General features: G+C 41.2%; 1 protein-coding gene across 1 annotated transcript in view; it reads left to right on the top strand.

The window, feature by feature from the left end:
* The window catches only part of hcn1 (hyperpolarization activated cyclic nucleotide-gated potassium channel 1), a 79750-nt gene that overhangs the window by 47641 nt on the left and 11321 nt on the right, over window positions 1-20788 (top strand). Inside the window, exons 4-6 of the mRNA XM_008296617.1 lie at window positions 2371-2589; window positions 10501-10647; window positions 15391-15631. Of these exons, the coding sequence (XP_008294839.1) occupies window positions 2371-2589; window positions 10501-10647; window positions 15391-15631 (607 nt within the window). The remainder of the gene's footprint in view (window positions 1-2370; window positions 2590-10500; window positions 10648-15390; window positions 15632-20788) is intronic.

The raw sequence follows: 20788 nt of genomic DNA, 5'->3' as shown, positions 1-20788 counted from the left end.
CAACACATATGTTGTCTCATGTGTGCTGATTTAAAAAACAAAATGCAGAAAAGATGCTTGGGGTAAGTTAGACATGGCAGTTTGTCCAGTCTCCACCACTTACTATATTCCCAGCACTGCCTGCAGTAGGGCTGGACCCAGATAGCCGAATAGTCGACTATTTATTCGCTGTGCTACAATCAGGATATCAACACTGTACGTTTTTACATTTCAATTTTTTACAAACTTATTTAACTTACATTTTTATTAACCTGTTCTCATCAGCTTTAAAGACAACACAGTCTCTGAGAGTCCAGAACATCAGAGGGCTGCATGAATAACGTTCTGCAGTAACTTCACTCATTGTGTTGCTTATATACAGCAGACACCTGTGGCCTAAATATAAAGATAAATTCATCAGTACAGCTGGTAGCTATAGTCATTGCCAAGAAGTCTTGAGTCTGATCAAAGTGTTGCTCTGGTCTGAAGAGTCTCGTGAGAGTTTTGTCTTGGTGACCGGAATTTGTCCCCTCAGAGGTTCCACTGCATCTTTGTGTCATCATGCTGCTAATGTTTTGGAGCTCTTGTGGCTGGCCAGCTTCATCAGAGGCACATTTAGAATGTTACACAGTGTCTCTAACATGCAAATGAATGTTGGCAAAATGGCTGCCGTAAATTTACCAGAATTAAAGAGTTCAACTTAACTTTCCAGAAAGTAACTGACATAACTCTGATAGGCATTGATGTTACACACTAGTGTGTCACAAGTTTTACTCCTCTACAGTAAAAAAATAGCTGCGATGAAGTAAAATTCTAACAGCCACTAATAGTACACACAGTTACTGCAACTGAACAGTATCTGTAGAAATCAGTCCTATCGGTGTTATCCAGCTGCAGTTATTTCAGGTTATTCTGACTTCTGCCCTGGGCATCCATATTTAACACCATATGAAACCACACACTGGATGCCATTTTTGGCACAGCAAAGGAGACAGAAAGGAGGGTGAAGAGATATAAGTGAAAAGTAAAACACATGTATGTTCCTGTTAAAGACTGAACCAGTACGATTGCAAGCAGCTTTCTGTCTATTGTCAGGCTACACTGTAAAAAAATAAAGGTTTTGAACATTTCTCAATGTTGTTTTTTAAACTTGTTTTGCAATTTACTGTTATGTTAGAGATTTTTTTTTCTGTTTTGCTAAATTACAGAGAAAAACAAAAGCATGCATTGAACACACTTTAGTTTTAGCTGCTACGTATGTCAGGCCCAGAAGAGCAAGACATCAGAGAATACAAAAAATTGGAAGAGTTCTGATGTCTGTGCAAAACTGTTAAAACATGCGTACATGATGGATGAATGGATGTTTTTGATGGATTTTAAATTTTTTTTTACATGTTGCACAATCTAGCACATGCAGCATTATTAGTATTAACTGCAGCCGAGCAGACGGTGGTGCGGAGTCAAGCAATGTCTTGAGTTGCTAATTGATTTATGAAGTACATTGCTGGGAAGTTAATAAACAATGACCCCATAATTTTACCTTTTTAGATAACTTAACAAGATATGTAAAGAACATATTGATATTGGAGTGTGACCTAAAACTGGTATCAACATAGATCCCAAGCATCCATGATTCTCTGAATTCATAAAATTGGCTTTAAAGGCATTTAATGTATCCGTGCACAGCAACCTATCGTGTCACAACCTGCACATGCCTCATGATAGCTCAGCTTTACACTGCATGCTGTTGAAAACTAAAGACAAACACAAGGAGCTTCATCAGGTGATCCCGGGTTCACCTTTGCTCAGCTGCTTGTTTCTCCGTCGGCAGCGACCGATCTGGTTCTTTTCAAACAATTTACTTTGAATAATGAAGAATCAACAATGAAATGGCTTCTCATAAACCCAGCTGGACACATTATCGCACAAAACGGGCCTCGTGAACCTCATTCAAGACATTCTGGGGTAGTCACAGGAAAACGAGACAACCTTAGTTTGTGAGGAGAACTCACACTGTGAATGATTAAAGAAACGACTCTCAGGCGGTGAAATCGCTGCTTAAAGAGCTGCTCCCAGGAGAGTTATTTTGAAAACTGCTTTCTACCCTTTGGTGAACAGAAAAATGAATAAGCCCAGGTAGACGGAGGCAGAGGCAGAGCAAGAGGGGAAAGGTAAAGCGGCAGAAAGCTCAGTCACTCAGTAAGGGCATTAGCTCTGAGGCACAAAGTGTATGTCGGCAGAATGTTTGGTTGAGGTTCAGTGATCCATCAAAGGAAAGCCTGTCTTTCCATTCTGCCTGCTGGAGAGCCTTTCCTGCCTGCATTGCCTTGCAGTAACTCCCCCCCAACCCCTCTCTGTTTCCCCTTCTCTCTCTCTCTTCCATCCCTACAGAACGTTTCCTGGGGTAAGCAGTACTCTTACGCCCTCTTCAAAGCCATGAGCCACATGCTGTGCATCGGGTATGGCGCCCGGGCACCCGTCAGCATGTCTGACCTGTGGATCACCATGCTGAGTATGATTGTAGGCGCCACGTGCTACGCTATGTTTGTGGGCCACGCTACAGCTCTAATCCAATCACTGGACTCCTCACGCAGGCAGTACCAAGAAAAGGTAAGAATCCCGCGGTGGCGCACATAATAAATACATGAGATTGAAAAGAAGATTGGTTTTACATAATTTATTACGCTGGTGAGCTTTGAAAAAAAAAAAAAAGAAAGTTCACGGTATGATGTACTAATCATTACTGTTTTGTTGTTTCAAGGTAAGTAATGCTAATTACCACTGGGATGGTCTTAAAGTATTAATCTGAGGGGTTTGCTCCTTCTGACTGCATAAAATCCAGCTCATTGGAGCTAGACTTAAATAAATTAAGTCTTCTCTCAGTGGCTCTATGGACCAATGGGTTGAGCTCTCACAGATCACAATATCCGGGGCGATGACTAGGAAAGAGGATTTTCTCTTCCCCTCCTCTCCCTCCCCAACCAAGCAGATCACATAAGGTCGAAAGGGTGAGGAGGTCTCCGACATGACCAGCCACCTCATTGTCTGTATACTGCCAGTGAACACATTTTATTCTTTCCTTTCATTTCAGTCCCTATTACATCATTACATCATTTTTTTTTTTTCGGGTGGGGGTGATTATCCAGCATTTCAACCGAGCCACCATCTGTGATCCCGCTGAGGGGCCTGGGCAATTCCCAGAACAGACGGCCACTGACTGATGCGCTTTGTGTTTGCACGCAAGAAGCCGAGTTTAACTCCCAAACTTTGCCTGCGCTTATGCTGCAGAATTCTATGTACATACAACATAGTAGTGCAGGGGATTAAAGTCCCCTATGGTATGTCCTGATCCACTTCAGAACATGGTTATGATTAAAATGAAGCGCTGATGCTTACCTAATGCTCTAAACAAAAATTACGTCATCTCAGACAAACCGATTTACCACCAAAGTATACAGAAATGTTAATGTACAGAGTTTATCAAAGAAATATTTGATTTTACAATTACAATTTTAGTTTTTATACAATTTAAGGGCAATGAGTCACGTGACTCAGAGATTACCAGCTGTTGATCTTGTCATCAAGTCTTATTGCTTGTGCTGCTTGCTTGAGCTGAAACTATTCAGCTTTGATAAATTTAAACTACATCAGTAATAATAAGCGGTTCATTGTCTCAGTCATAATATTGCAAACAATAGTGTCAAACAATCTGTAATTCCAGCTTTTAAATTTTGAGGAATTGCTGCTTTCCTGCCTAAAAGCAAACTAAATAAGCGAAGCAACAATTAGTCGATTCAAGAAAATCAATCTGCAGCTACTGTGACATTCAGTTTCTTATTTAACTCCATCTGGCAGCTTTTGACAGGTTTTTTTGTTTTTAAATTCTTGCTAACTGAATATCTTTGTATTTTGTACTGCTGGTCAAACAAAAAAGTATTTAATGACATGATCTAAGATTCTGGAATTTCTTTTATACAAAAAGTAAAATGTTTATTAATGTGCTTTTAAAAAATATTAGTTGTAACCCCAAATGCAGCAGGTTACTTTCTCCTTTTTATAAAAATACTTAAACCTCTTGATCAAGAAAATAAACAGCAGAACTGTTTTTATGATCAAATCACCTGTTGATTATTTTCTCGGTTTGTCATTTGTGTCTGAAAATGTAACAAAACACTGAAAATAGTAATAATTGAAATTCGCAAAATATTTAAACATGTCACATATGATCAAGAAAAACAGCAAATCTTCACATTTCCTTTACTGGATGCAGTGGATATTAAGCATGTTTTCTTTTACGATGACTGAAATTATTATTTTTCTATCATCCAACTAATCAATTGTATCCAACTAATCAATTGTATAAATGTTTCGGCTCGACAGAAAACTCAAAGATGCTTAATAACAGTTACAGCCTCATTGTATTTATCTGCACAGATGTGCACGGGGACAAAAGCATTACTGGTCTGACACATAAAGTGCTGATTATTTGTCCTGTGGGAGCTTGTTGCCATTATTCTTATCAGAGCATCGGCACAGTCACCTTGGCTGTGACCATAACGGGATATGCTAAAACACCAGTTCATTAATTTGCACCTTGTTCATAAAAAGCATTTAGCTGTTTTTTTTTTAAGCACGATGGTCTGACCTTGCCAGTTGCTCTCATGGTCAATGCAATTTAGAGAAACAACCCCTCTGAGCTTCTGGCACAATGTAACAGAATTTTTTTTTTAAGGCTTGTTATTGCATTTGCAGTCTCTAACCAGGGTTGGTCCTGGCGTAGAAAAGAGCATTAACAGTAAAATCGGTACAGTAAAGACAAGGAGTTTATAAACACTTTATTTGACAAATCTATATGTTTTCCTGTTATTTTGTATCTTAGATAAACAGAAAGGTCTATTATCCTGGAGTAAATGAAATCTCAATTAACAGAACTGGTTAAAAAACCAATTATCATCACACTGGCGCTGGCTTAAACCTCTTTAAGGGGCACCAAAAACTTTTTGCCAAAGAGCTACTACTAAAACATCAGTATTGCACAATGCCACCATCCATCCATTATCTATACATCGCTTAATCCTCACTAGGGTCACGGGGGGTTGGAGTCTATCCCAGCTGACTTAGGGCGAAGGCAGGGGACACCCTGGACAGGTCACCAGTCTATCACAGGGCTACACTTAGAGACAGACAACCAAGCACACTCACATTCACACCTACAGACAATTTAGAATCACCAATTAACCTCAACATGTTTTTGGACTGTGTGGGAGGAAGCTGGAGAACCCGGAGAGAACCCACGCTGCACGGGGAGAACATGCAAACTCCACGCAGAAAGATTCCGGTGCCCCCACCGGGACGCAAACCGGCAATCTTCTTGCTGCGAGGCAACAGTGCTAACAACTGCGCCACCCTGCAGACAATGCCACCAACAGTTCAAAAATTTAAACCATACTTAATATTTGAAATGACAAAATGCAGATGTTCAAAGTAGACTAATCATATCAACACGGCGATCAAGATGGCACCTTTGCTAAAGAGGATATCCTCAGTAGGATGCCCGGGATGATAACCGCTCGCTTTATCCTCTGACAGACTGAATTTCATCCTCACACTAATCATCAGCAGGTGTTCTCATTAATGCAGGTGAAACACACAGCGACAACGTTAAAGCTGTTGACAGGTGAAGTGAATGTCATTGAGCATCTTCTTACAGTGACAATGTTCAGCGGGGAAAGCTTGTCTTCTGGCATTCATGCGGACGTTACTTGGACGTGTACCTGCAGACTCAACTCACTCCTCTGTGGCAACAGTAGCCTCCATTTTTAAGACAACACAACCTGCCACACAGCAACGACTGCTCCAGAAGATGATATAAGAGCCCAAGACCCCACCCTCCGAACTCCCCAGATTCCCAATCCGATTATTCTCAGGATGTGCCGGAACAAGCTCCGGTCCACAGAAGCCACCGTCCTGCTGCCAACGCCCCGGTGCCAGACCCCACAGGACTCCCCCCAGAGGTCCTGTGTTCACGGCCCGACGGCTCAGAGTGGTTTTGGTGGCACAAGTGGGACCAACACGATATTGAGTGGTTTCAATGTTGACAGCAAATGCACTCAAGAGTAATTATAGAAAGATGGAGCATGGAGCAGGTTTAACGAGACACGATTCAGGCTGACGGAAGATAAAAGAATAACGGCATTATCAGTGATATGGGTATTCCTCATGACTGTAAATTTATTGTAATTCAACACACAATTGTATGATTGATCATAAAATAGCTGGATGCATGTCACAGCACAATCCAACAAAAAACTAATGACAGCACGTCGCCCACAGCAAACAAGTGAGCCTGTACTGTTTGAATTAGTGACATGCCTCTTGCTCAGTATGTGATGTACATCTGCTTCACGGCAAATGTGCTTAATCTACATCCCATTTTATCCTTTCAACATCCCTCCAGGCACCGAACTGACAGCTTTGAGGCTGCGAATGCCATGTTCGTGGTAACAGAGCCCCAGTGTGTAGCCAAGTTCAGCCAGGGCTGATTTGCTGCATGGCTGTGCATATCAGTGGAGCAGGCTGAGGAGCAGCAGGGATGGGTTCAGGGTGCTGAGCCTCCAGTCATTACATCTATCACTGCCACAGCTGGGGGGGTTGGAAACACGGACGCAGAGATGGATGTTGGTGTGAGGTTACAAGTCATCTAAGGGCAGAGGATGTTTATGACAAGGACGTGATGAGGGAGAAGAAAAAAAAAAGTGATGTCAATAGGTTCCTCTTAAATTACAGAAATTCACATTTTAATTGACTTACTCGCTAACTCATGTTTAGAATTAGAGAAAAAACTGAATTATGATTAAAGAGACAAAGGCCATCATTTAAAAAGGTGGAAGAAAAACACACTAAAGCTATAGAGAAGAAAGGAATCGGAGAAAAAGTGGGAGTGGATGAGGGAGAAGAAAAAAAAAAGTGATGTCAATAGGTTCCTCTTAAATTACACAAATTCACATTTTAATTGACTTGTAGCGTATTTTCACGCTAACTCGTGTTTAGAATTAGAGAAAAAACTGAATTATGATTAAAGAGACAAAGGCCATCATTTAAAAAGGTGGAAGAAAAACACACTAAAGCTATAGAGAAGAAAGGAATCGGAGAAAAAGTGGGAGTGGAGGGAAGGAAATGAGGGTGTAAAGTATGCATGATATGGAGACGTGCTGCGATGTCCTGCCGCTGAATCACTGGAAGACTGAGTGCAGCGGTGTGTCATTCAGCGGCTCAAGACTCGTTCTTTAAGACACGGCCAAGCTCTCCCACATATATCACACATCGCATCCACGGTTTAGAGGCCAATAAAAGGCTCGTCTGTCCTGAAATACTGCACCGATGTAAAAATAGTGAAGAGTTTCAGAAAGCGGTTGTTTTCTAGTGCAAGTTTTTAATCTAGATAACACATTATCTTTTAAATATGTTGAATGCGCCATCAGTGTTAAAGATAAGATGTAAATTAGAAAAGCTGCCATATTTAAAGGAACAAAGCAACATGTTCTTTGACAATAAGGAGAGAATCATATTATTATTATTATTATGTGCTGTTTTTATATCAAATTATTTATAAAGTTGGATAATAATGATTATATTTTTGAAAATAAAGCTTTTGTTTTTTACTCAGTGACTTCATATAATGAAGAAATTATATTCATAGTACGTACGACTGCATTTGAACGCATCGTCCTCTAGATGCACAGATGAGTGTCAAACCAATTTCTGCTCAACTTAGAAAAAAACAGAAACAAAACTGCAAAAGCACAAATCTTTCGACCACACTAACTGCCCATTTCCTTCTCATTTTAGACCACCTACAAGAGTTCCATGTTTTTCAGTGAAGGTTTTTTGATTTGAATTTATCACATCTCAAAGTACATCAAAATATGCACTTTAATGTTTTTTTTTTCGAAGATAACAAAGTGCACCTAGGCTGAATTATATCAACAGGAACGCCCCAGGAGTGCCATCAGCAAGAAAAGAAGTGGGTTAATTTTCTGCCAAGTGGCACATCCCATAGTGAGTGTAGGTCTGACTAGGCCCAGACTATTTCTAGAGAGAGAAAAAGAGGGACAAAGAGAGAAATGGTTGAGGTGGGATAATGAGCAACGTACTCCGCATTGATCTTAATTGCTCCATTAGAAAGTAACTGGATAATTAACCGATCGAATAACAAATTAGGGTTTACGTGGGAACAGAAATAGGCCATTACGAACACTAGATGTAGCATGAAGCTGATCAAACCCAAACGTGGCCCCCGTGCCCGACTCTGTGCCCCACCTCGACCACCTGAGTCAAACGGCCTGGTCGAACCGCTGCAGACTCTTTCTAACTTCTACCGCGTGAACTCAAAATAAATCAATTTCCCCACAAAACAAAACCCCCGCTCTCTTATCACCTTTCTGCAGCCGGGAGAAGAATCAATGAGGGAGGCACTGCGACTCGAGTGTCTTCTCCCTCACTGACAAATTCCATTTTGTGGGGCTGCTTGCATCACACACCGGTCAAAGAGGCTGGACCGAGCTAGCAGCCTCACAGCTGCTGCTGCTGCTGCTGCTGGCTCTCACCTCCTGGTCCTCTATGGTTACCAGAGGTGGTGTGAGCAACACTGATTATGTTCAGGTGTCAGCGCTGGATGGAAAGATTGTGTTCACTGCCCTGTCTGTGGAAAAATCTGTGAGGAAACAGAGACTGATCAAAATAGATGAGACGCAGCATCTTCTCTCGTTCCTTCTCCTTTGGGTCGGTTCTTTTCTTCAGTTTAATGTGGCCAGAATTTAAACTCCAGCTAAGATTCAATTTATTACCAGAAACGGGACACCTCTCCCATCTTTGTGGCTGGCAGTAAACCAAAAGGTCCGGTGTCCATCCAAGAATGTGCAGGAAGAAGGAACAAAAAGGAGAAATATTTAAATCTGTCCTCTCACCGTATTAGTGTGTATTTATTCCAAATTCCCAAAAGACATTAAATTATATTGTTCTCCTATAACCTCCTAAAACAACCTGGTAAATTAGTAACCTTTCCTTGCAATACAAATTGAAACAGTAAACTACAACGACATAAACACTAAAACATTTAATAATTTAGGCTTACAAATAAACATTTATGCAATTTTTTACTATTTTTGAAAGACAAGCAAGTGATTCCTGTTAAATTATTTAGAAATGCACTTATTCTTTTTATGTTTTGCTAACTGATGCCCTCAATGTGAGGTGAAAAACTTCTGTTTGTCTCTGATGATGACATATTATCAGCTTTCGAATTATTTTGAAGTGGTTTCAACGTGCTTTACATACATTTAGCTTAACCCTCTGAAGCCCAAAGCCTGCCAGCAGATTTGAAAGATTATGCATTATGTTTTTTTTTGTTTTTTTAAAATCAGAGCCAGAAACTAAAAAGAAAAAAAAAAAAAGAGTCGGATTTTCAACTTCCTGATGTTCTGTTCATCTGTGATTCCCCATTGTGGCAGAAAAAATAACCACATCTGAGCTTAAGTTGTGATCTTACATCAAAATCACTTCTACATGTTTCATATCAGTTGCACCAACCAGTGTCACAAAAAACCTAAAAACCGTACCCTCCTGGGTGAAACCATGGAACAATGACTGACTAAGCTGCGACCGAGAGTCCCGTGACAAAAATTCAGGACCTTCGTCAGATGAACTGCAGGCTGTGTTTGCACAGAGCAGTTAGGAAACAAGTGTGGAAACATATTAAAAATTTAAGTGATCTCTGCATATATTTTTCCAGTATTCTTAACATCTGGGGGCACTTGGAAAAATGTATTGCATGTTGAATTTTCAACCTTTGTTTTTACTTTTATGAAGGATTTGGCACGTAGCTGAGTCACACTGACGTCACACAGAAGACATTTGAGTTTTCTGTACCTCTAGCCATCGCTGTGCTGGGCTTCAGAGGGTTAAACAGGAAATAAGAATCAAAGATGGAAAAGAAGAGCGACAGAATCTATACGGCGTCTTGCCAGACTCAATGCTTACTGTACTCACCCTCAAAATTAAAGAAATGCTAACATAATACTAAATGCAGCCCCTGACATCTGGCCGCTCGTCTGTGCAGCTCACACATCTCTCCATGATATCGGGTATAGTTTGCTGGTTCACGTTAGGTCGTAGCTTGGTTGCCTATTAGGACTGGGCTTCCTGCATGGGTGAGATAATCAGAACTGCTACCTTGGTCTGACATAGCCCCGGGCCTGTACTTGTTCCTACTTTCCTTCACCACCTGCCTCTCTCGTTCTGCCTCTCCCTCCCCACACTCAGAACCAGGACATGGCACTGTGACTACGTGAGAGCACGGCTTGTCCTCAATACAGAGACACAAATATGCACTCTGTGGCGGCCACATTCGTGTGCTGAGATTGCGTTAAAATATCGGATTTTATTTTTACATATTAACACATAAAGTCTTGTTGCACTTCTATCTGAACTCACCCATCTTATTTTTTCTTTTGCCTCTTCCAGTATAAGCAAGTGGAGCAATACATGTCCTTCCACAAGCTTCCAGCAGACATGCGGCAGAAAATCCACGACTACTACGAACACCGCTACCAAGGCAAAATCTTCGACGAGGACAACATCCTGAGCGAACTCAATGACCCGCTCAAAGAGGTGAGACAACTTCTCTCTTAAGACCCTAAACTGAATTTAAACATCGGCTCTTTCAGAAGCTCTTTCATGAATCTCCAGAGTTTTCCATTTGAAGGCTTTTATGTTATTTTTGGATCAGGGGAAAAAATACACACACACACAGAAAGCTCCTGACAGGTAGGTGTCACACGGTTTGGAACATGAATGAGTTTTTTCTCCCCGAAGATGAGCTGCGAATCTTCATTTGGAGGCTTTAAAAGCGCAGGACAAGAAAACAAAATATCAGCACCTGTCATCTCATCTTACAAGGTCAAGTAGCAAAAAAACGGATTCTCCTCGGCATCCAGGGTGAACCCGGACCGAGCGTCAGTCAGGATCTGTACGGAAACGTTGCACTCGCTGCGGAGTTCAAGAGCTGTCGAACAATTACCGTTTCATACGCAGCCGCGCGAGATCAACTGTAAATTTCACAAGTAATGCGAAGGAATCTTGAGGCCTTTTGTAAAGCAAGGAGCCAGTTTGAAGTTCTTGGCTGACCTCCTCGTGTCAGCACATTACATGGGTAATTATGCACGGGGATATTGGACAGGAGAGAAATAAAAAAAAGCAAAGCAAGCGTAAGAGTCACGACCATCTCTCATGTAGCCCCATTAAGTCACCTTGCAGAGAGCGGTGTGGGGAGCCGCCGCACGGTCCCAGACACAAGCGACGTAACGGGGATTTGAAAAAGAAAAAAAAAAAGGTACGACTTACTGCACAGAAAATCCTACAGGCTTAGTTCACTGTGTGCAGCAAGCAAAGGTAAAAATCTGCATCGGTGTCGCACAACAAAAGCTGCTCCCTTGAGAATGGCAGGTGAAAACAAACCGAGCGCCACCGGAGCAAAACAGGACACTAAGACGAGTTTACGTCTCAGTGGTAGGATGTGTCAGCTGTAGTTTATTGCAGCTTTCACCAACAGAATGTAAAAGAAAAGCAGGTTGAATCCAGAACTAGCTTTCAAGCAGGGACCAGTTTAGATTTATTACACATTACTTTATTCTCAGCTCTTTTTAATTGAAAGCAACCTTGACTTCTGAATGAAAAGAGATTATCCAGCACCACAGATAATGTTAGATTACATTATTTACTTTAGATTTTGGATCCTATAGCTCCCCTACTTTTCCTCAACGTCTGCTGGCTTCAGTTTTTAGTTGCTTTGGGCCTTGTCCATGCTAATATGAATATTTGGCAAAACAAACATCTTCCTCTCATCCTCTCAACGCCGTTGGATGCCTCTCATCTTACAGCGTTTTAGGTCACTCAAGATTTTTGTCAGATGCGCTTATTTTTAAAACTTCAGTTTGTGTTTTGCTGCTTCGTGCATCAAACATAAACCTGAAACAACAACATATAGTGGTTTCTGTACCTTTGGTGAGCACTAGCTGACTTAAGTTGGCACTGCTGCACCAGTTTACAGACAGAAACACCTCTGAATCTGCTGTGTGTCACTCCACAGCATCTATAGGTTAAAGCCTGCAGAAATGATGTAATCTTCTCTGGGTGTATCCCTGATGATTGTTTGAGCATTGCAGTGATAGTTGGTAAAATGATGGCTGCATGCATTTTTTTTTTTAAACAGATGGATAATCTGTCTAGAAAAATATCGATATTAGTGTCTGTAAGGCCTTGGTCCACAGTAAAGTCTTTGTAATTCTTGATTGATTAATTTATTTCACTGCTACTTTTGTGATACCGACTCTGTGGGGATTAGTCATGTCAGGTGTGTTGCCTGTTTACTCCCCGTCTCTAAAAATAAGGTCTTTATCTGATCAGCAGCCACAGAAGTAGGTCATTTTAGGGGCTATTTGGGGCCCATAATTACTATAACAGGAGCATGTGCGCTTCGAAAATATGAAACAAAGGAGTCGCTTATAAGAAGTATTGTTTAGACTATCAGAAGAATACAATGAAGTGAAGCAAGAATATGAGAAAAACATCATTTTTTATTAACTATAAATGTTTTTATTTCCATTTACTTGCTATAAAAATAGTATAAAATAAAGCAGCTACACTGTTTGTCCCTTCCACTGAAAATCTGCTTTTGTTGCTACCAGGTTTTAGCGCCTCACCTCTTATTTTCTCCTTTCTACCAGCCTTCTAAAAAACACAACAGGACTAATGCAAGCCTTCAAAAGCCACCTTGCTGAATGAGTGTCTCTTTAGCCATCCTCAGTTTGAATCATGTTAGACTAAAAGCAACTTTACAAACAGTAATAAATTCCAGCTTGATCGATAAGATACAGCTCCATTTGTCAGCTTCGCACGACTAATGGCCTCTTCCCTGTTGTCAGAGAGGGTGTATATTTTATCCAGAGTAGCTTCGCGAGGCTTGGCCTACTTGGCTTCGGTAAAGTGGCCATAAGTTTTATTTTGAGGGACAATGTGCGCGTGTAGGGCTTTCCCCCCCGGTCATTTAACAGTCAGAAATCAATTAAAGCAAGCAGACTAACGTCAGCAGAGCCCGGCGCATTTCAGATGGACTGATACCTGAGTCGGGCTGATTGCTGCTGAGTGTTGGCTCGTTGTGATCCAGGCCGGTCAGAGGAGTGTGGACTTATGGGTCAATTTGAGATCAGAATCAGCTCCACTTCGCAGCACTCAGACAAGCCAAGAATCAAGAATCAGTTAAAGTACACTTATTACTGATTGTGGCATGTCATTTATCACAAGCCTGGCATCAGTATGTCAAAGAGGAAGGCTAGAATTCTGACTACCTGCGATTTACAGCACAATCCTGCTTCAGAGGATCAAACAGCCCCGGGTTTAATGTAGGATCGGATCGGTCAAAGCTAATGATGCTTACAGCAAAGTCTTCGGCTAAGCATCCTGATTACAACGGTGGAATTAAGTTAAAAATGGATATCTTCTCTGATGTGAAAGTTAAAAAGAAAGAAAGAGGAAAAAAAAGAAATATATTTTAGGCAATCTCTGCTCCTGCATATCCAAAACCTCTCCACTGGTTTGTATTGATTCTTGTGCACTGTAAAAATCAACTTGTTGCCGACAGGTAATCCATCACATTGAACATTTGTTGCTTTTATGCAGCTCTGGACAGAAACTAGTGTAAAAAAAAAAACACCTAACCTTTGAACCTTTGGTGTTTTATTCAAGGACACTGTAACATTCAACAATCGATTATTAGCTGGAAAAAAAACAACAACAAAAAAAGCTCTGCTCTGCAAACATGACACCATGACACCAAGCTTTGGGGTGTTTTTTTTTTCCTCCTGTTGCATTTTTACTTATTGTGGACTCATTCTTTACTACAATATAAAGTGTTGCACCTCTATAGAAACAGCATAAGTAAGGAAAACTAAAAAAAACAACAGTGTCTCTACGTACTAAAGATATTTTATGACTTAGATTACTTTTTGTATTGAACTTGCTCTGCGTATGCACAGCCTGCAGTTCAACCCAGTTCAGCTGAAAAGTCCTTGAATTTTTGTTATGTGACTGTTTCTGCTTCTCAGTTGCGTCAGAATCTGTTATTTCTAATGAATGCTTTAATTTTACAAATGTTAAAATGAGACAAGAAGAATACAGTGATATTTTAATGAATTATTATAGTTTTAAGCTGAGAATATGTTATTTTCCTAACAGAACGGCACGTTGCAGATGAGTAGTGCAAAGGCTGTTGGAAAGGTGAAAAAATTCATTGAATATTTCTGTATTGACAGTTTCTGGCTCTGGCAAATGGAATAATTTTGGTGATTTTTTTTTTAAAGATAACTTGCCTTTCAAACCTGCTGCATGTGGCAACTGCATACCACACAATGACAAAGTGACTTGTTAAAAACAAAATGCACATTGTGATGGATTGCCTGTCTTGGACAAGCTTCCCCAAGTTCACTTTCCGACCGAGGTAAAATAAATAACAGGAGCTTTTAAAACAAATATAATTAATGTACAACATATGCAGCTTGTAGTTAATGCAGCCAGCAGAGTAAACTAATATCCAGACTGTTCTGCTTTTCTGTCTGTCCTCTGCAACCCCCCTTCCTTCGCCTCTGTCTCCCTGCCTCTTATTCTCTGCCATATGACAAATCTTTAAATAGGCATAGCCAAAGATTGTTTCCCCAAGAGGAATCCTGGCTGGGCATGAAAACTGCTTACTATCTAATTCATTAGTTCTGGTGCATGATTGAGGTCAAAGCCCCGTGGCATTAGCTGACACCGGCATCTGAGGTTGAGCTAACATCTCTTTGTGTTGCCCTCATGTAGCTAGCAAGCGTTGCAGAGATTGGTTATCTTCCCGTTAATGTCCTGTTGTCACTGGAGGAGAGTTATCCCGCATGTGGGGTCAACAACACACCGCCGCGGATGCCAAGTGCCCCGGCTTTCCATCTGCACGGCAACAGAGATGTGTGGGTAAACAGACAACAAGCTCCTAATCTCCTGCTGGGTCTGAGGGGACAGGATGAGACCGGAGAGATGGCCGGCAGCCGGCACCAGAGGGCAAACTCATCAGGATCTGACTCGTCTGCCAAAAAGTTTCTTCTCAGGAGAGATGGAAAGTGCTTTAGAAGTATTAGGGATAAAGCGGCAATATGCATCCAATTCATTTATGTTTGCGGATGACAGCAGCGCAAATGAAAAATGTATGGCGCTGTCAAGGCTACCTAACTGATTTTTCCACATTTTAGGCAGGAAACAAGTGAATTATTTATGGCCTGATCTCATGCATTTTATCAACACTTTCCTTTTTTTTTAAAATTTCACCAGGAAATCGTCAACTTCAATTGCCGGAAGCTTGTGGCCACCATGCCCCTGTTTGCCAACGCCGACCCCAACTTCGTGACGGGGATGCTGAGCAAGTTGAAGTTTGAGGTTTTTCAGCCCAATGACTACATTATCAGAGAAGGCACAGTGGGGAAGAAGATGTACTTCATTCAGCACGGTGTTGCGAGCGTCATCACCAAGTTCAACAAGGAGATGAAGCTGACCGACGGATCCTACTTTGGAGGTGAGAACAGAAACGCAGCGATCGTTTTCGTCCAGATTTATGTGCTTTTCCCAACTTTCCACATGAAAACGCGTCGTGAATTATAAATGTCGGTACTGACGTGCGGCTCACAGTCACATATGCATTCCTGCTCCGTGTTCATACGCTTACATTCTGAGACATGACAGTAGCCCGGGGCTTCGCGTTTGATGCCGTTTGAAGTTAAGTTATTGTAAATGTAGACTCTCATTAACCAGTGTTGGACGTTAGTCAGCTCCCGTGGTTACGTAACCTCTCATCTGGTTGCTGGAGTGGGCCAAGGCGTGGATCAGGCATCCCTGAGGACACTAGAGGTCCCTCCCCCACTCTCACCCTCACACACAACCACAACCACACACACTCAGACACACATGACCTCTACTCCTCCATACGTTCCTGCTGCATTTTCTTGGCAGCTACAGTGGACGTTTCTTCTGTGTAAAATCAGGAGCAATTCCCTCCTTCTGTTCTCTGCCGCTCTCTTTCTTTCTACACTGGGTCCTATTCCCTCTCCAAAAACATTACAGATGCCATTAATTTTTCAGATGTCAAATGTAATTTCATTGCACGTTGTTTACTCTGACAAAATCCGCAGGAAGACATTGTCGTGTCTGGGCGAAAGCAAAAGCAAAGGTTCCTATTTTAGAGGTTCTTGCATATTTTATCTCCTGAGTTCATCCCCACTATGCAAGGAGGCTGAGGAGTCTAAGAATACCTTCACTTTGGTGTGTCTACTGCATGCAGCTCATGTCTCACAGGCGAGCTAAGGAAGGCAGTGAATCAAAAAAAAAAAAGAAGAAGAAATGAGTCGTCTTTTTTTTCCCTGCTTGTTCCAACCACAGGATTGCTGTCGCACGCTCTCTCATCGTGACACTCGGTTTGCAAAGCTACCTGCTTTAAATGTGGGGTTTCCAGGAGAGGAGGAGGAGGAGGGGGGGCGTCTTAAATCCCACAAGGAGTCACATCGTGATGTGTGGCAGTGGCATGGCTGCAGTAAATCTCATTTAGGAAATATGTTCTCAGGGCTACAGCTTAGAGATATTCTGTGGCACAGAACAAGTAGATCAAGTTTATGAAGCTGAGGTGAAATGTCGGGATGATGCCTCTGGACAAAAAAAGGCTCTAATGAAAGGATGTTAAACAAGAGTTAGTGGGAGCGCATTTCTAACAACTTCACACACAAAGAAAAACAAAAAACAAAAAAAACAAGAGAGACTAAGAGCAGTGAAACTGCTTCAAGTTAAATGGTGTGAAGAAATTCTGGCAGATTTACCTAAACTGAAGGCTTGTGGGTAATACTATAGCTCTATTGTTTGACATTTTAATATCAGAATTTTAATTAATCTTTTTTTTTATTTATTTTGTGTCGTGGGTGAAGTGACCCCATCTTTTGATAATTTGAAGTTCTAACAATATAATGTAAATTCACTTTGATGCTATATTTTGCTAATTTAACATTTAATAATTATCATTTAAGTTAATTTTGAATTCACTTAAATGCATTATTGGTTGATACTTTATTTTTAATAGTTTAATGTTCTAATAATATAATTCAAATTGATATAAAATTATTTTTGGATGATGCTATATATTGATATATTGATATTTTGACTTTCTATTAATCTAATTATTCATTTATTTTTATCTTAAAAAGCTAGTCAGCTGTTTAAAATCTTCGCTGTAACAGCCATTTTTGACACACAACATATCTTTGTATGTTTAGATTAAGGATTTGTGGACGCCTAGAGTCTCCAAAAAAAAAATCTCTTTGTGGTTCCTCAAAAAAATAATGGAGAGAGGCACAATTAAGAAGCTGGAAACAACAAATGTTTCCCTTTTTGGCTTTTAAATGGACTCCATTATCAAATAGTCGACAGCTAATCAAATATATTTTCTAGCCTGGAGTATAATGGAGGCATGAGTAGAAATGGGCAAAGCACTAACAGCATATTTTTGAGGCAGCTGGACAGTTTTTGGATTATCTTTTTTAAAAATCTTTGTCTAAAGCATTTTGAAGGTCAAACCACAACCTATCGTGTGTTTCTTATACAACAGCTCAGTCCATATTCCTTCAACAATAAACCAAAGAGTTCAGAAGTGCAAGAAGACAAAGAAGAGTTTACAGTAAAATACCACATCAGCACCTACAATCAGCTCAATGAAATGGAAAAACATGCAGAGAACATCGAGTAGATGTTCCCTTTTAATGAATCGCTTAATCTTGTAATTAAAAGATGTGTGTGTGCGCTGTATCTGTCCAAAAAAATAAAGGGTGAACTGCTCATTTTGCTGTGTTCTGTCGGTGCCCACCACCTGCTGCTGCTCATTAGTGGATGAGCCCCGAGTTGGGAGCAGCTGGCTGCACCAGGCACCTCACTCTTCCCCCTTTTTTCTCCGATGATTCACACTCCCCCTACAACCAGGCCACGCCGTGGCCAGAATGAGATATCAGCGAGGTGGGGTTTGAGACAGAAACGGAGAGAGAGGGAGTAACAAAACGCAAACCCAGCCACGGGAAATTATTAGCATAGTAATGAGCAGGACGTCTGTGAGGACAGTAGGTCACAAAGCACCTCCAACCACGGCCAACGCAACACCTGCATGCTAAAAAGGTATCAGAGTAATCACTCCTGGGCCCCGTGTGAATGGGATTACATGCTGGTGTCACACAGCTCTGTAGTGTGGTCACTGTGAGGCTGAGGGACTAATGGAGTATAATGCTACCACAATGACAGACAGCGCATGAAAATCCCCATTGGGCTCGAATGTCTTAGTCATGTGGGACTCCCTCTCCTCGGTCCCAGTCACAGGGACGGAGGGGAGGGGGGGAAGGGGAGCCAGTTGCCATGAGAGTATGTGACTCATGAAGTGATGGCAAGTTATCCACAATGCTCCAGGGGTCAGCGGTGATGCTTTGTGACAAGGCAACAGACACATGTCAAACCGCATCATGAGAAGTGTTAACAGGGCCTTGACTTACACACACACCTTAAAATACACTGGTGCACACCAAGGTTTTCCGAGCCATAGCACGAACATTCCCAAGGAGATGTAAAGGTTTGTATGTTTCAGATTTTGCAGATTTTCCTGCCCTCTCATGTGGCGCTTTCATGATCTCAAAAACTTCTATCTGGTGTTCAGCCTGATGGGATGGATTCATGCAGCTTTACTGTTGTATTAAAACAAAGAAAAACATATATTAAAGTTAATGTATAAGGTGGTGTGTGTGTACCTGACATCATTGTCGAAGCATAACCCGGTAGAGCAAATTGTTAGGTTCGTAGTTGGTTGTATTTTTGGTAATTTGCATTCACAAGCGGGAACCTCATCCTTTGCATTGTATGCATGTATTAAAGACTCCAACTGGTCGTTCAGGTCGTCTTGGCAAAAAACAACAATACCTCATTCATCCTAGAAGTTTACAAAATTGTAGATATTTGGGAAATATGTATATTGATTTATTTACTTTCTATTGTTTGTATGCTAAATGTGAAGCTATCCCCATAAAACTGTTAGGGTCACATAAAGATTGAACGCTCTGGTCAAAGGTAAAACAATAAATCAAGACTATTAAACAATTACTAAACATTTTACACCCAACACAAATAAAATATCAAGACATAACATACAATAAAACACAATGACTAAAAGACAATTCTCAATACAATATACAACACAATAAGGAATGAAGTCATAGTGTCCAGCTCTACTTGAATTGAACACCAAATAAAAGAGGAGGGTCTTTAGCAGTGACTTAAAAGTTTCAAAAATCTGAACAGGACTCATGTGGAAAGCTAGACTGGTCCAGAGATCAGGAGCAGCCACTGCAATGGTTCGATTCTTGTGCAAATATCTCAGAACATCTGAGAGTACCTTGTTGGCCGACCTCAGTGCTCAAACCAGGGTGATAATATGAAAGTTTAGCTAAATAAGGAGACACCAGCCCATTTAAATTCTTAAAAACAAACAATAAAAGCTTAAAATCTTAATAAAAAAGGATGTTAAGTCAGTGGAGGGAGGCCAGCCCTGGTGTTAGTGTGATCACGCTTTCTTTTTCCTGTTGAGCGGCTGCATTTGTACCAGCTGTGCCGCTGAGAACACGACTGCTTTATGCCAACATGCAAAGAATTAGAATAGTTTTAACCATGTGGTAATAAAAGCATGAGGAACTTATTCCAAGTTTGTGGGACAGAGATGTGCCGAAGCAAGTTTGGACCACTGAGCGGATCCGTCTGTTTAAAGATCCCCTCAAAGTTTTTCACAAAAGATCAATTGTAATTAGCGAAAGAACCAAGATTGTCATCAGGGTCATCCAAACGGTCCTATTGTCATTAAGACTGAGTCTGAACCTGTCCAGGGTTCATATGTTTTAAGAATCAATTCAAATCTAGTGCAGTGACAGGTAATTTTGGGGGTATCAGTTATTTTCACCTATGGAACCCGTAGACCGGAGCCACTGGCCGCTCGGTGTCAAGTAACATTTACGTCTCGATGCTGCCACACGGCTCGTCGTGCAGGCTTATTGGAAGTACAGTAGTGGGTATTTATTAACACACACCGATCACTCACTGTCCGTCTTTCGATCAGCTTTTGTTTCTCCCCCTTTTGTGAGATGTAGCACGACGCAGGGTTTCCTTTCACTGTCCGTTTTTTTTCTCTGCGTGTCTTCCTGTGTTACCGGAGGTACCACTTAAAGGGAGCTTTTCCAATATAACAACACTAACACCTTATTCACACCCACAGCGTGAGAGTGTTGCTCGCACATCTCGCACACTCTGTGCTCTATTTTCATGACAGCTCGTGGCAGAGCCAAGAAAGATCACACCATAACAACTTAACATTTAACGATTTAATGAGGATGGTAGTTGTGCAGTCGACTGGACAGAAGTGAAAATGTGGGCGGAGGTTGAGCTGTGCTCGAAGATAAAGACGCAAAAATGGAGGAGAGTTTAAATGATCAATGAATTAGGGGGCGGCTAGATGGAATTGGATACTTTCCATCTCCTGCGAAGGATGAGATCTAGCGCTGTGAATGTCAGATGTCAGAATCATGTCTCACCTACATGGCATGCATATTCATTTCTAAATACGATGCTAGAATTAGACTTGGTGTGCATGTTCTTTTCGGGTGGCTAATAA

The sequence above is a fragment of the Stegastes partitus genome, unplaced genomic scaffold (assembly GCF_000690725.1).
Source record: "Stegastes partitus isolate 25-593 unplaced genomic scaffold, Stegastes_partitus-1.0.2 Scaffold1141, whole genome shotgun sequence".
NCBI classification, from domain to species: domain Eukaryota; kingdom Metazoa; phylum Chordata; class Actinopteri; family Pomacentridae; genus Stegastes; species Stegastes partitus.
The sequence above is the reverse complement of the archived record's forward strand: the minus strand, read 5'-3'. Positions and strand labels throughout refer to the sequence as shown.